This window comes from Acomys russatus, chromosome 3 (assembly GCF_903995435.1).
Source record: "Acomys russatus chromosome 3, mAcoRus1.1, whole genome shotgun sequence".
Classification (NCBI taxonomy): domain Eukaryota; kingdom Metazoa; phylum Chordata; class Mammalia; order Rodentia; family Muridae; genus Acomys; species Acomys russatus.
Window position 1 is genome coordinate 38,152,705 of NC_067139.1, and position 15,487 is coordinate 38,168,191.

At 46.3% G+C, this 15,487-nt stretch overlaps 1 protein-coding gene across 2 annotated transcripts in view; it reads left to right on the plus strand.

Annotated features, from left to right (window-relative positions):
- Nucleotides 1-12,071, plus strand: part of Pcbd2 (pterin-4 alpha-carbinolamine dehydratase 2) — a 53,634-nt gene extending 41,563 nt beyond the window's left edge. For both annotated transcript variants that reach the window (XM_051172364.1, XM_051172372.1), the window contains 2 exons: nt 9,919-9,999; nt 11,885-12,071. In XM_051172364.1, coding sequence (XP_051028321.1) covers nt 9,919-9,999; nt 11,885-11,980 — 177 coding nt within the window. In that variant the 3' untranslated portion in view covers nt 11,981-12,071. The remainder of the gene's footprint in view (nt 1-9,918; nt 10,000-11,884) is intronic.
- The last annotated feature ends 3,416 nt before the right edge of the window (nt 12,072-15,487 follow it).

Below are 15,487 nucleotides of genomic sequence, written 5' to 3' on the forward strand. Positions count from 1 at the left end.
GTTGAATTTTTATAATGATGAAGATCTCAAGGAGCTTAAAGTTCAGTTTTACAGATTGCTAGAAGAAAACACAGATCCTTGGTAGTTTTTGTAATACTTCTCACTTCATGAGGCCCTGAAAGTTTAGGAATCAGTTTCTATCAGAGGCTCAGGTAAGGACTCCTCCACAGGATGGTCCTGAGGCATCTGTGTAGTGACAATGAGCAATAGGGTACCAGGCAATGCTGTGACATTAGGTAAGTCCTGTAAGTGCCTCTCTGGCAGCCTTCTCTTGGGCTGGTGTTGAGCTGTGTTTTGGTTTAGTGGAAGAGAAGACCCAGGAAGCTGGTGGCATGTGCTGATTCCAAGAGAGCAGAATTGGGGGTTGTGAGAAATCCAAGAAGCAGATAAACAGACCAGGAGGTTGTCTGCTAAGGACTACCCAATGAAATATAGGGAAAATGGTTGGGTCTGTGTGAGGAGGAAGTCAGAAATGGGGTCTTTTGGGGAGAAAGAATGAGGTGGGTATTTTCTTTTCTTTTTTCCTTTCTTTCTTTCTTTCTTTCTTTCTTTCTTTCTTTCTTTCTTTCTTTCTTTCTTTCTTTCTTTCTTTCTTTCTTTCTTTCAGAAATGAACTTCTGAAATGTCTGAAGTCCTCTCACCTGACTAGAATAGAAACCAAGGCCCCGGGACAGGTCACGTGCAGAGGGCATTATATTGTTCCTTAAGAACTGAGGGCTTCTGTGGGTGGTTTCACTGGTGTAGGTATCCAGGGGGCATGTACTAAACATGCCAGGCCCTGAGTCTGCAGCCTTGCGTCTTCCTTTAATAATGTGTTTTGAAGGTGCTACCATCCTTAGCTGCTTTCTTTTTCCAATCAGCTGTCTAGGGTACTGAATGAAAAAAATTGTCTCTGTCATCATCATCATCATCTCACACACCTGTGTGTGTGTGTGTGTGTGCGTGCACGCGTGTGTGCGTGCACGCGTGTGTGTGTGTGTGTGTGTGTGTGTGTGTGAGAGAGAGAGAGAGAGAGAGAGAGAGAGAGAGAGAGAGAGAGAGAGAGAGAGAGCATGCATGTGTTTAGAAGAGAGCATGCTGTTTCCCAGGTGGCGTGCTTATTATCACTAAGAGGATGGTGGTTCAGCTTCAGGCAGGGCAGAGTGGCTGGCTGTACCTGAAACTGTGAAAATTGACAAGAGAAAGGCAGTTCCATTTTCGAGTTGAGTATTCTTGTCCCAAGTTCCTGGAAATGGTAAGCTCTGTAGTACATTAGGTAGAGGGCCAGTGGATGCTGCCCCAGGAGTGCTGGCCTGTATTTGCTTCCAGATAGATGAAAGCCCAGGGTTTGGTCCTCAGGCCTTACACACATACACACACACATACACACACACACACATTAATACATACAGTCTGACACACACATACACACAGAGACACATATACCCAGATAGACATAGACACAGACATACACAGAGTCACACACATACACAGAAACACAGATATAAACACAGACATGGACAGACATAGACACACACATACACACACACACACACATACACACAGACAGACAAACACACACATACACACGCAGAGTCACACATACACAGACATATACACACACAGAGATACACATACACACAGGCAGACACACACAGATATACACACAGACACAGACGTACATAGGCGTGTGTGCGCGCGCGCGCACACACACACACACAAACATACACACACACACACATCAAAAGTCTAGTCCTTGGCTGAGCTGCTCACAGACCCTGAGGAAATCTTCCTTTGGCAACACCCACTTAAAGGAACAGTCCTCAAGATGTTGCTGGGTTTCTGAGCCTTGCAAAGGTAAACTTGTTTGGTCTCCAGGTTGGTTTGGAAAAGAATTTTTCCTTTCCAGGCCACAGGTGCACAGTGTAAAGCATTGTGACGATAGCCAGACATAATGCATGCTTCCAAGTGCCAGGTACTGGGGAGGACGGTGCACGAATCGCCTGTTTTACACAGGAGGAGGCCCTGCTAAGAAACTTCACTGATGTCATGTAGCCCATGAGTACCACAGTCTGGAGTTGAACACAGGTCTCTGACCCCCAAACTCTGTAGTTGCCCCTGGGCTCATGTACAGAAGGAAAATAGTATGAGTGAAAAATGTCTTTGACTAGGTCTGTCCCTCATAATCCTGGCCAGCAGTGTTGTGTTGACCTACAGAGTAAGATCTCACGTCCCTCCGTAGTGACTGAAATAGTGAGCAGTGTTTCAATGTGAAAGTTACGGGGAGTCGTGCAGTCATTCTTGAGGGTGGAGGGTGGCTTCCCTCAGTACACCAAGCAGTGCTTACGTGATCGGTGTCACCAACATGGAGGGAAGGTCCTGTCCCGTGACATGTGAGTGCTTGGCAATGATCTTGCCTTGTATTTTGCTTAATAATTTTCATTATTTTTAATTAAAGTTGAAGAAGTGCAGACTCTAGCTGAAATTAAGGTAGGCTGTGTTGCCGGAATCTGGTAATTACTTTAATTGATCACAAGATAGTTTCCTTGATCACCAATTAGAGGAAATTGCCGATCAAGTTTCAAGACGTGAAGAAATGCCCAAACTGATTTATGTAATAGTGTTTTCATTTCTAATCAGACATAAATATCATTTCCTTCCACAGAAATTGTGTTTTTTAAAAGAAGGGTTATAGGCCCACAAACATGAAGGTGATTCGTAAACAATAGAGAATTCTAATTCATTGAATTAGTGAGGGAAGTATTTAGCGGCTTAATGGAGATTGTACTGGGGAAATTACTTGGGAGTACCTGGTGCTCATTTTCTTAGTGGGAGATATGTTCTTTTTTAGTATGTAATTAAACTAGTCTATAATCAAAATATGAAGGCAGCTGATTTGAAGGACATATATCAAAGGGCGTCGTGCTGAGGACTGAAAGGTTCATATTGTAACTGTGCCCGGAGTTAAGCCTGTGAGCGTCAGTCAGTCATACATGTCATTAGGACTGAGGCTGCGCTCTAAGTTGGGGGTGCTAGTGCACGGGCCACGGATTGATACGAATTCCTGTTCTGGCTTTGTGCATCTGCTAGTTTTCCATGGTTCCACGGAGCCAAATGAAACAAAAGCAACTTCGAGAAAAATTCAGGTTTCCAAAGAAGACTTGATTTGGGGTTCGTGGAAAAAAAAAAACTTTAATTGCTGGTGGTTTGGAGATTTCCAAATGACAAACTTCGTTGGCCCAGCTTGCTGTGATTGTAATGCTCACATTCCCTGAAATGGCAGAGTGACTCAAGGAGAGTCGTACTTCATCATGCACTCGTGGCTCGTTCACGAAATGTTTGTAATTTGCAATACAGGAAAGACTGAAACGATTATCAGCCATTATATGTTATTTGTTGACCATATGTTTGTTTGAAATGGCCGTGGCTGAACAGAACACGGCTCATAGGCAAACTATGCTGTAAATTGGCACTAAAGCCCACCTCAACAGGTAGGCATATGTTAAGAAGGTAGCATGAGCCAAAGTATTTTAATATGAACCATATTACGTACGTTGCAGGATCCTGGCTCCCTTTACAGTGATAACTTCATTTGCATGGCTCCTTTGCTTTTTTTCCCCCCAAACTAATTTTTAAGACTAGATCGAATGTATTCATTGTACAAACTCAAAAGGTACTAAGAATGCAGTGAGTTCTCTGGTTTCTGGTGCTGGTCACTTGCCTCCCAGCCCCTGCCTCCTGCCACTCACTTTGCGAGCTTGGGCACTGCCTGTCCTTTCAGGCCACTCACTGTTGTGCGCTGTGGTTTAGCAGTGGGTCTAGGCAGTCCTCCCCATGCTCCCCGATGACTGCACCGTGTTCCTGTGTTTACTTTATTACCATCTACACCCCTCTCGCCTCCAGTCAGTGCTGCAACAAGGCAGCAAATTCTACAGAGTGGCCATTATTGGAACTGTTGCATGAGTGTCTGCGGTGACAAGCTTTGAGAAGTGGAACTCTTTATTCTAAAGTCATGGACTTGCGTGCCTGCACATGTGTGTGCACATGTGTGTGAGAGTATGGGCACATGTGTACTACAGTGTGTGAGAGAGGGAGGGAGGGAAGTATTGGCATGTGTGTGCTGTGGGGTGTGTGTGTGTGTGAGTGAGAGAGAGAGAGAGAGAGAGAGAGAGAGAGAGAGAGAGAGAGAGACAGAGAGAGAGAGACAGAGAGAGAGAGAGAGAATGGGCACATGTGTGCTATGGTGCATGTGTGAAGGTCAGAGAGTGACTTTAAGGTGTTGGTTCTGTCTTTTCATTATGGGTTCCAGGCTTTGAACTCAGGTAGTCAGCTTGTGTGGCAAGCACTTTTATGTTCTGACCTATCTTGCTGTCTCCTGACCCCTCCTGCCTTAAAGACAGGGTCTCACTATGTAGTCCTGGGTTACATGGAACTCCAGGCTGGCCTCAAACTCATAGTGATCCACCTTCCTCTGCTCCCAAGTCCTGGGATTAAAGGAACTAACCACCAGCTGGGTGTGGTGGTGCAGGACTTTAATCCCAGCACTCAGGAGGCAGAGGCAGGCAGATCGCTGTGTGTTCGAGGGCAGCCTGGTCTACAGAGTGAGTCCAGGACAGTCAAGGCTACACAGAGAAACCCTGTCTTGAAAAACAAACACCATCAACAACAACAACAAAAAGAAAGAAACAAAAAAACCAAACGAACCATTGTGCCTTTAAAAAAAAAAATCATTTTACTTTAATTTTGTGTGTAGCTGTGTCACTGTGTAAGTGTCCCCTGAAGCTGGACTTACAGGTGCTTGTGAGCTGCTAGAAATTGGGCTATAGTGGAAGAGCAGCAGGTCCCTTAACTGCCAAGCCTTCTCTCCAGTTCTTGTTTTAGTTACATCACCATATGGCACAGGCTGCTCTCAAGCTTGGGAGCCCCCGGTTCAGCCTCCTCAGTGTTTGGGCACAAGTGTGTGCCACCACACCTCTCAGACACATTTATATTTATATGTACCTAAGCTAAGCCTTTCTTTTTCCTCCTCAGAATTTTATACATGAGCAGTCCTTCCATATCACCCTGTTCCTTCCTCTCTATATATATTTTAAAAATCATATCATTTATTTATGTACCATGTGTGGGTGTTTTGTCTATAAGTAATGAGTGAGCACTAAGTGTGTGCCTGGTGCCTGAGGAGGGACCAGAAGAGGATGCTGGATCCCCAGGGATGGAGTTACAGACACTTGTACACCACTATATGTGTGCTGGGAACCAAACCTGGATCCTCTGGAAAAGCAGCCAGTGCTCTTAACCACAGAACCATCTCTCTCCAGCCTGACAGAACCACAAACTTTACAAAGGGGGGATTATTTATTGTAAAGGACAGAACTAACCCTGAATTCCCTCCAGTCCCACGGCATTCTAAGATTTTTCTTTGTGTGTGTCAGCATGTATGCGTGTGCATCAGGAGCGTGCAGTGCCCGAGGAGGTTGGAGTGGGGGCTCGATCCCTTGGAGTTGTGGACAGTTGTAAACCCCCACGTGGGTGCTGGGAGCCTAGCACGGGTCCTCGGCAAGAGCAGCCAGGGCTCTTATCCAGGGAGTACCTGCTTCTTCATGCCCCTCCACCCCCAGCATTTTAGAAGGCTTCTTTATGGACAGTCAACCCACCAACTCAAACATAAATGTTTTGTCTGCCTTGGGTTCTTCCGTACTTTCTGCCTCATTGATTTTTAGGCTGTGTGTTCTGTACAGACCATGCAGGGGTCGTCTTCATTGCTGATGACCTTACTTTGGTTTTCTTCCTTCCTTCCTAAAGACTTATTTATTTATTATGTATACAGTGTTCTACCTGCATGCAACTCCTGCAGGCCAGAAGAGGGCATCAGATCTCATTTGGATGGTTGTGAGCCATCGTGTGGTTGCTGGGAATTGAACTCAGAATCTTTGGAAGAGCAGCCAGTGCTCTTAACCCCTAGCCATCTCTCCAGCCCTATTTTGGTTTTCTTAATTGCTTGGATTTAGGCTGTGCACAGTCATCGATTGTTTAGTTTTGTAAAACATGACAGAAGCAATGTCTACTTACCTTAAATTGTGTATGAGTGGTGCTGTTAAACATGGTATTTTGGTGTGTTTTCAAGTTTAGTTTAGTTGTGTTTTCCTTAGTTGGGATGCTTACATCTTACTTTCAGTCTTGAGGGTACTATTACACGCTTTCACATGACAAATGTAGCCCTCCCTCCTTCACATTTCTACTAAGCCAGATCAGAACCCAATGTCTCCGTTCTGCCCCTTTCTTTCACTGCTCAGCTCCACTGGATACTGGTCCCTGGCTCCAGGGCTCTTATACTTTAAGGAGTTCTAAGACTTGTTTTCAGCTTTAAAACGGCCTTCTCTTCCCTTTTCTGCTTGGTAACATTTAATAGCTGATGACAGTTGCTGTTGGTTCCTTCATTGCTATAGCTGTGCTAAGTAGATTCCTGGAACTTAGTGAACTTATTCTCACTGCCAGCACCTGTGACAGTAGTTTTCTACTCAGCTCTCGGTTACAATTCCTTTTTCAGTCGTTTCTGCAGAAGGATGAGTAGAAGCTATTCTATGAGTTGCTGCATTAAAAAAAAAAAAAAAACTAAACAAATTTAAATGTGTGAATGCATGTGTGCGTCTGTGCATGTGTGTATGTGAAGTTCAGAGGACAACTTTATGGCGCTCATTCTTTCCTACTTTTTTGTGCCTTCCAGGGAGTGGACTGAGGTTGCTGGGCTTCCAAGACAAGGAACTGTCTCACTCACCTGAATGATTGCATTTCTGAAACGTCAGCCCACTGCTTGTATCTATTTATTTTGAGAGTGGATTTCACTGTTTCCCTAGCTGTCCTAGAACTCATAGAGATCTATTTCTGTCTCCTGAGCACTGGTATTAAAGGCACATGCTACTGCACCAAGTTATTGCTTTTGGTTTTTTTGAAAAATAGTTTAGCTGGGTGTAAAATTATTTTTTTCAATCTTTGTTTTTACTTCCATTGCCTTTCTGACTTACAGTGTTGAATGCCGATATTTGGAAATTTGAAGTAAGCAGATTTCTTTTCATCCTTGCACATGGGATTTCCTTAGTAAATGACAAAATGATTTTTTAATAAAGATTTATTTATTATTATGGACACAGTGCTCTGTCTGCATGTACACCTGCAGGCCAGAAGAGGGCACCAGATCACATTATAGAATGTTGTGAGCCACAATATGGTTGCTGGGAGTTGAACTCAGGACCTCTGGAAGAGCAGTCAGTGCTTTTAACTTCTGAGCCTTCTCACCAGCCCCTGACAAAAGAATTTTTAAAAATTTAACTTTGCTAAGATGTGTAGCCATGGTTGCATTCTTATATTATTTTGTGCGTGTGCATGTGAGTACATGTATATATATGTTATGTGTATATGTTATGTAGTGTATATGATTTGTGAGTCCGTGTGTGTGATATATGTAGTGTGTGTGCACAAGTGCGAATGTGTGTGGGTGTGCATTAGCATGTGTGCAAGAATGCATGTGTGCACATGTGTGTGGAGAGCAGATAACTTGATAGGATGGCTTTTCCCTCTCTATCTCTACATAGATCATAGAGATAGAACTCCCAACTTGGGAGGCTAGAGCCATCTCACCAGCTGTCTCTAAGTTGTGTCGTTTACAACTGTTTTCCTTTCAGTTCTGGAGATCAAATCCAGAGCTTTACTACAAGCCAAGGACAGGTGTTCTATCTTTGAGCTGCCCTGTCCCCTGGCTCTGTTTACAACTTTTTCTTCCCTTGCTGTGGTAGTTTGATGTGAGTCTCCTTTGTCTCATATATTTTCTAATTCTTTTAAGCTCGTGTTGCTTTATTTATTTATTTAATGTTTATGGGTGTTTTTTGTCTGCCTGCATGTCTGTGTGCCATCTGCATGCCTGGTGCCCGAAGAGTTCAGAAGAGGGAATCCACTTGGTTTATTTTTTCTAAAATGGTAAGAGATGCTAGGCAGCACTTTGGACCTTTCAGGATGCTGGGGTTTGCAGAAATTGTGAGCACAGGCCTAAGGAACTCAGGCAGTGACTGTATGCAAGAGCCATTCTATACACGGCATACAACCACTGCGCTCAGTAACCACAACAGTAGTTACCTGCACCCGGCCGTTGTAATGCTGGCCATCTTAACAGCCAGCCAAGGAGAGGGGAGGGGCTCATAAGGCCCTGCCCCCTTATCTCTGAGCTACTGAGCCTTGCTAAATTCTGAGAGAGGAACAAATCACTGTCTTAGCTTTGTAGCCACTACTGAGCCCACCAGCTCCCAACTCATGGTCACACAGATGGCCCTGGCTGATCTCGGTGGCTCACAAAACGAAGGGCAGTAGACATGAACATGTGTGAGAAAGATTTGTGGAGGCTTGGGGGAGGGCTGATAGGCAGTGTGCATGATGCACACATGTGAGAATGCCTAAGGACAAATTGAATGAATTTAAAAAACTAAGGGCTGGAGGGACAGTGCTTCAGAGTTTGTGCTGCTCTGCAGAGACCCACAGTTCAGCTCCCCGTGTGGGCAGTGCACAGCCACCTTTGGCTCCACCTCTAGTGTGTACATACCCACATGCAAGCACATGTCTTAAAAAAAATAACTGAGAGAAAGAAAGCGTGCTGGGCCCGGAAACCCTTTATTTACATGTATGTGCTTCTAGTGCTCAACAGTAAGTTCGAGGTAAGCCTGGGCTACACAGGAGAGAAAGAAAAAGTGGAGGCTCACATGACAGTGATGTGGCAGTGTCAGGATTTGAATCCAGATTGCCAGGTTCAGAAGGCCAGGAGGCCTTAACCACGTCGCTGTCGGTCACTGTGGGCCATCAGCCCTCTACTTCTGCCATTGCTGAATAAGAACCAGTCACTCTAAGACACTCTAGCTCCGTGTCTGAATAACTGAAGCGGGCTCCTGTGCTACTTCTACCCTCCAGGGGCTTTAGGGAGGCAGATTTGGAATGAAAAGAGGCAGGAGAGTAAATTTCCGTATATAGTTGAATGGATTCTTCCCTTCCTTTTAAAATGTATTATCAATGACTGACAGTTCCCAGGACCAGTCTTGCGTGTGCCCAGTGCAGGTGATCAGCTTGGTTGTACAATCATGACTGCACTGGCTGTGTTGACTCTAGGTGACAGTGTTCCGCAACCCTTCGTCCATCTTGGGCTTCTTACATACTTTGTGGTCCCCTCCCACACAGTTCCCTGAGCCTTAGAGGGGTTGTGCAAGGTAGGGTTATTATTTGCAGTTGCCTTTGTAAAACTGTGAAAGGATGCAAAAAAGAAAAGTTTTCCTCAGAACAACGGCCTTCTGCTTGGTGTCTCTGTTTTCCCTGTCTTGGGAGCCCGGACAGTCCATGTTGTTGGGTGGGGTTCTGGGACTGTTTCCAGGCTTGCCCTTTGTGAGGCACTCTGTCATCTCAGCTCGGTAAAGCTCCCGCTGCATGGTGGCGAAGGTAAGCCTTCACTGGCGGTAGGTCCCCAGACTGGGGAGCTGGGACAGCTCCTAAGCCTTTCTCCACAGTCTTGCAGCTGATAGCCGGTGTAGCCCACTCACTAAAAACAGAAGGAACAGCTAAGGAGCAAATTGGCTCCCTAGATTTGGGGCAGGCAGACCCAGGGCACTGGGTCGAAGGGAAATTATTCCTGTGCAGTCGGGAGTCCTAGGACAATTAAGCAGTCCAGACAGGTCACTAGGTGACACTCATTTCCTGGTTTGTTTATTTGAGCCAGATTGTTTCTCCACCTAGCAGTCTGCTGCCCCGGTGCCCCGGCCTGCGGAGAGCAACACTTCCCTTGTGATTTCTGAGGCTTCCCTGCATCGCAGCGAGCCTTTATCTGGTTGTGTGGCTCTGGGGTCTCCCAGTCACGGAGCGCAGGGCAGGGCGGGGCGGGGCGGTAACCTCTCTGGACTTGGTGTTTTGCAGGCTTTTGGCTTTATGTCCAGGGTTGCTCTGCAAGCGGAGAAGATGAATCATCACCCGGAATGGTTCAACGTGTACAACAAGGTAACTGGGCCTCGTTGTTTAGGGATCTCTAACTTCGGAGTTGAAGCGCAGATAGTGCTGAGAACGCCGTCTCTCTCACGCGTCCTTATCAGTAGCACAGGCAGGGCGAGTCCAAGAGCAGGATGATCGTCTTCGTCCTTGTGTCTCCCAGAAGTTTGGACGAGATTAGGCTCCTGAGTTAATCTTGGATGTCAGCCATGAAGATAAAAATTTTTACGTTATGTTTTTGTGGAGGATATTTCTTTGGAGGGGTATATTACTTAAGTCAGTCTCCTGTGTAGCCCTGGCTGGCCTGGAACTCACTATGCACACCAGGTTTGTGGGAGATCCTCCTGCCTCTGCCTCCCATTTTGTGGGATTATAGTTATGTGCCACCATGCCCAGCTTAGTTACCTGAGACCTCAGAGTTTTCATTTGAACATAATTCAAAACGATGGTAGCTGGCTCTGTTGGGCTTCTTGTGGGGCTCCTGTCCCCTCTGAGTCTTTCTATCCTTCCCTCCACTCTTCCGCAAGACTCCCTGCTCCACCCAGTGTTAGGCTGTGGGTCTCTGCATCTGTTTCTATCAGCTGCTGGGTGGAGCCACTCAGAGGACAGCTGTGCTAGACTGTCATCTGCAAGCATAGCAGAGTGCCCTTAATTGGTCCTCCTGTGGCTCCCTTGTAAGGGGATGGACTGTGGCCTGGTTTTCCATCCCTTTCCCCTATCTCCAGAGCACAGGGGAAGAGGATGTGCTCAGTCCTGACTTGACTTGATATGCTGCGGTGGGTGCGGTGGGTGCGTGGGGGCTCCTCTTCTCTGAGGAGTAGGGGAGGGGAGTTAGGGATACAGGGATGGTGGGTGGGACTGGGAGGAGAGGAGGGAGGGGCTTATGACCAGGATGTAAAGTGAATAATTAAAAAGAAAAAAGAAAAAGAGGAATGGTAGTAAATCAGATAGCATGGCCTTATGTGTCTCACTGAAATTAATCTCAGAAACCGTCTCTTTGTAGTAAATGTTTGTTAAAGTTTTGATTTCCAGAAGGCAGACTGAAAAGTTTTAAGGGGTGCGGTGAGAACACCCACCCCACCCCCAACCCCTGCCTTTATGGTCTGGGATATCTATCCAGATTTCCTGAGGGTTTGTACGTCATCTTTGAGAAAAGAGAACTCCATTTCTCTCTCTGGTTTTTTTTTTTTTCCCCCCGAGACAGGGTTTCTCTGTGTAGCCTTGCCTGTCCTGGACTCACTTTGTAGAGTCTCTGCCTCCCAAGTGCTGGGATTAAAGGTGTGTGCCACCATGCCCCGTGGCCTTCTCTTTCCTCGATGTTTTTCTTTGCTTTTAATCTTATTGTGGAGGGCTGTCCCCACCATGTTTCCTCATTTGGTAGTCTGCTTTTCTACTTCACTGGGCTACTGCTTGATAGGTCTGCTTGCCGTTTCCTGGGGGCCTGACTGAGTTGGTGTAGTTAAAGTTCTGGAAGTTGAAGTGGAGCTTCTGTCTCTGCTCTTTATTCCCCCCAAGAAGCAAGATTTTCATGCTGGCAGCTGACTGCCCTCACCCTCTCTCTGGGAGCCCTTTTCTCCTGGGTGGCTGTCGCCCTGCCTGGGCCCTCACCCTTTGGGAACCCTTTCCTCCTGGGTGGCTGTTGCGCCTGCCTGGCCCCTCACCCTCTGGGAGCCCTTTCCTCCTGGGTGGCTGTCATGCCTGCCTGGTATAGCCTGCACCCTAAGCTCCATGGGTTTGGGAAATGCAGTGTTTTATTTATAATGCAGTTTTTTCCCTAGATCCTCTGACCCCCAGTTTTCGGATGCTAATGTTGAGAAACAGGTTGATTTCTGAACCACCCAGAGAGAAATCCCACAGGTCTGTGCTCAGATCTGAAAAGCTGCTTTCCCCTTCATAGGTGCAGATAACGCTCACCTCTCATGATTGCGGAGGCCTAACCAAGCGTGATGTGAAGCTGGCCCAGTTTATTGAAAAAGCCGCTGCTTCTCTGTGATCTCTCTGAGAGTGGACGTGAAGATCTGATACCCGGCTTGTCTGCAGTGGTTTTAAAGGCCATTTATGTGAATAAATTAAGTCATAAATTAGTTCACATTTGTATGATTGATGCTTAAATACAAATGATTTGAACCCAAGCCTGTTATTTTACATTTACACCTAGTCAAAGATATATGATACACTAACCTGAGTTATTATGTAAAAATTTAAAAACATGTGTCTTCATGTGAGTATGGCTGCTTATAGACATGCAGGACCCCCCAGGAGCTGGAGTTACGCAGCTGTGAGCTGTCTACATGGGTGCTGGGAACTGTACTCAGAACCTCCGAGAGAGCAGTATAAGCTCTTAACTGCTGAGCCATCTCTCCACCCCCAACCTGGGTCATTATATGAATACTATTTTTGAAGAAATACAACTTAAAGTTTTTTTTCTAGATAGGGCCTCACTATGTAGCTAGACTGACTGTCTTGGTGTTTTCTATATAGTCCAGACTGGCCTAGGAAAAAAAAACTTGGAATTTTGTTTTTAGATTTATTTATATGATGTTTTGCTTGCTTGATTATCTGTGCACCACATGCGTGCCTGGTGCCTATGGAGGTGAGAAGAAGGCATCCAATACCCCGGAACTGGAGCTATGGGTATCTGTGAGCTGTCAGGTAGGTGCTGGGAATTGAACCTGGGTCCTCTGCAAGAACAGCAAATGCTAACCACTGAGCCATCTCCCCAGGCCCCAGATGGCCAGAATAGGGATAGGAGAATATTCATGTTTTGTTACCCAGAAACTGCAGAGCAGGACTTTGTAATGCAGTGTTGGAGACCGGTGGGAGGGAGCCCTCATTCTGAAGCTATGCTGACGGAGTGCTTCTCACAAGGCTGAAGCTGCTTTGCCACGTGAATAGTTTTCTTACAAAAGTTACAAAAAGTGGATGCCCTGTCTTGGTTATGTTTTCCTTTTTCGACAAGGGGTGGCAGGAGAGATCAAGTGTCTTCCAGTAAGATGTGGCCATTCAAGGACTCCTGTCATCGCGATGGCCCATCCGTTCATTATTGGGCTTTATAAGTTGAGAACTGAGAGCCACATGTTTTCACAGCTTTTGTAATGTTACCAGTGAACTGAGTCTGAAGACCTAGTCTCTAACAAAGATCATCTTTGTAAGAACCTTACTTCACAAAAAGCCTGACTGCCTCACCCCTGCCACTCCTGCCTGCAACCTGAGGAACCTGTGTGGTCATATGCTAAGAGGCCAGACTCCCCTGGCCAATTCCTAGCTGCTGCAGTTAGCTAGTGCCCCTGTCATTTTCTCACTGTGAACAAAGGTCCTAGAGAAAACGGCTTACAGGAGGATGAGCATTTGTTCTGGCTCAGGTTGAGGATATGGCCCGTCCGTCGTGGCAGGGGAAGTGGCAGCAGGTGTGTGAGCTGGTCACGTTGCATTTGCAGCAGGAAGCCCGTGGCATGGTGCTGCCTAGGCTTAGGGCAGGTTAAAACCTCTGTGGAAGCCCACAGCCCACAGACACATCCAGAGATGTGTCTCCTAGGTGATCCCAGATCTAGTGGCCCTGATGTGTTGGGGAGCATACCCCCATTTTATTTTGAATTAAGTTTAGATTAGTATACAATGTAGTGCTTACTGTTTGTATGCTGGTTGTTGTTGTTGACATTTTCAAGACAGGATCTCCTGTATCTCAGGCTCAACTCCCTCTTTTTAAAAAACATTTATTTTACTCTATGTGTATGTGCTTGTGTGAGTTTTTGTGTACGACATGCATGCATGCAGGTGCCCAAAGAGGCAGGAGGGCATTGGATATACTAAAACTGGAGCTAAGGTGGTTGTCACTCACCAAATATGGATTCTGGGAACCAAATTTAGGTCCTCGGCAAGAACTGTAAATACTCTTAACTGCTGAGCCATCTCTGGTCCCCAAAGGAATAGGTTTCTCATGTGATCTTCATACGTATTATACTTGGTGGGAACATGGAATTTTGGGTCATCTAAGTCTGTGTTCCTGGGTCATGGTCACACAAAATGGCTCCATAATAAATTGTCTCTGATTTCCTTTTTAAGGTGAGACCTATGTTTGTTTTTTGCATTGACAAAGGTTATAATTAAGAACTAGAAAGAAGCCGGGCATGGTGGCGCACTCCTTTAATCCCAGCACTCGGGAGGCAGAGGCAGGTGGATCGCTGTGAGTTTGAGGCCAGCCTGGTCTACATAGCGAGTTCAGGACAGCCAAGGCTACACAGAGAAACCCTGTCTCGAAAAACAAACAAACAAACAAACAAACAAACAAAGAAGTAAAAAGAAGAGGAGGGAAAAGGACAGGAAACAGAAGATGGAGGAGCAAGAGGAAGAGCCTGTGAGGCCCATCTGGAGGGTGGAATACACAATGCCTGCTGGGCTGTGGTGGCACAGGTAGGTGGATCTTTGAATGTGAGGCCAGCCCAGTCTCCAGAGGGACTTCCAGGACAGCCAGGGCTACACAGAAAAACCCTGATAGCAAACTGGGAAAAAAAATACAAGCACAGTCCTAAAACCTAACCAGAAACACACAAAGACCATCGTGAGAGATACCTGTAGAAACAAAAAAGTAAGAGCAACTAAGAGAGAAAGAATACCAACAGTGTTTGAGGGTTGAACAGAATTAAATCCCTGTAGCTCTCGCACTTAACATCTCTAGGTCTTGGGCTCTTTCTTCACACTGTAATTGCCATGTTGTTTATTGGCATCGTATGAACCGAGCAACCGGCCTCTTTGGGAGTCCAGCTGCGCTGGTTTGCAAGGTCATCCTGTCTGGGCTTGTTGACTGTTGACACCCCGCATAGAAGGAAGGGCGGGAGGGTCACAGGACCCGTACCTGCAGATCCAGCCCTTCCATACCATGTGTTGTCTGAAGCTCTGCCTTGACTGCTTGTGGCAGGGCAGGGCTACAGTCTATAGGCTGGTGAGGATTAGGGCATGGTGCCTTCATTTATGTAGCTGTGGGAAAGCAATGATTCCTGCTGGCAGAGACTTTTCCAGTGTGGCCTTTGGGAGGGAGCACCCCTACTCTTTTAGGTGACCCCTTACCCGTGCCTTGCAGGTTATCTCACTGCCCAGTAACTGCACTGATTCCCTAGAGTGAACTTTGGTGCAATCTTCCCTGGGTTTGTCCTTGGGACCTTAGACATTGTTGACATTTTCCGTGGGAAAGGAAATTTGGTAGCCATATCCCAAGTCTCCAATTAGCAAGACCCTGGGTTCTATCTTCCCTGCCTTCTGTGGCTTTTGTGTCCGTTGCCTAACCCATTGCTATCTTCCTTTCCTTATGTGTGTCTATCCCTCAGAAACGCAGAAAAGTTCATTTTCCTCTCACATGATCCCGTTTGTCTTATCATTTTATAAAAGGCCTTTGTCTGACAGAGGGCACACCCCAAGGGAAGGTCTCCATGTCTGCTGTCGCCGCACTTTTCCCTGCCACTAGATACTCACCCTCTCTGAGACATTCTTGCGAGTGGATGAGCCA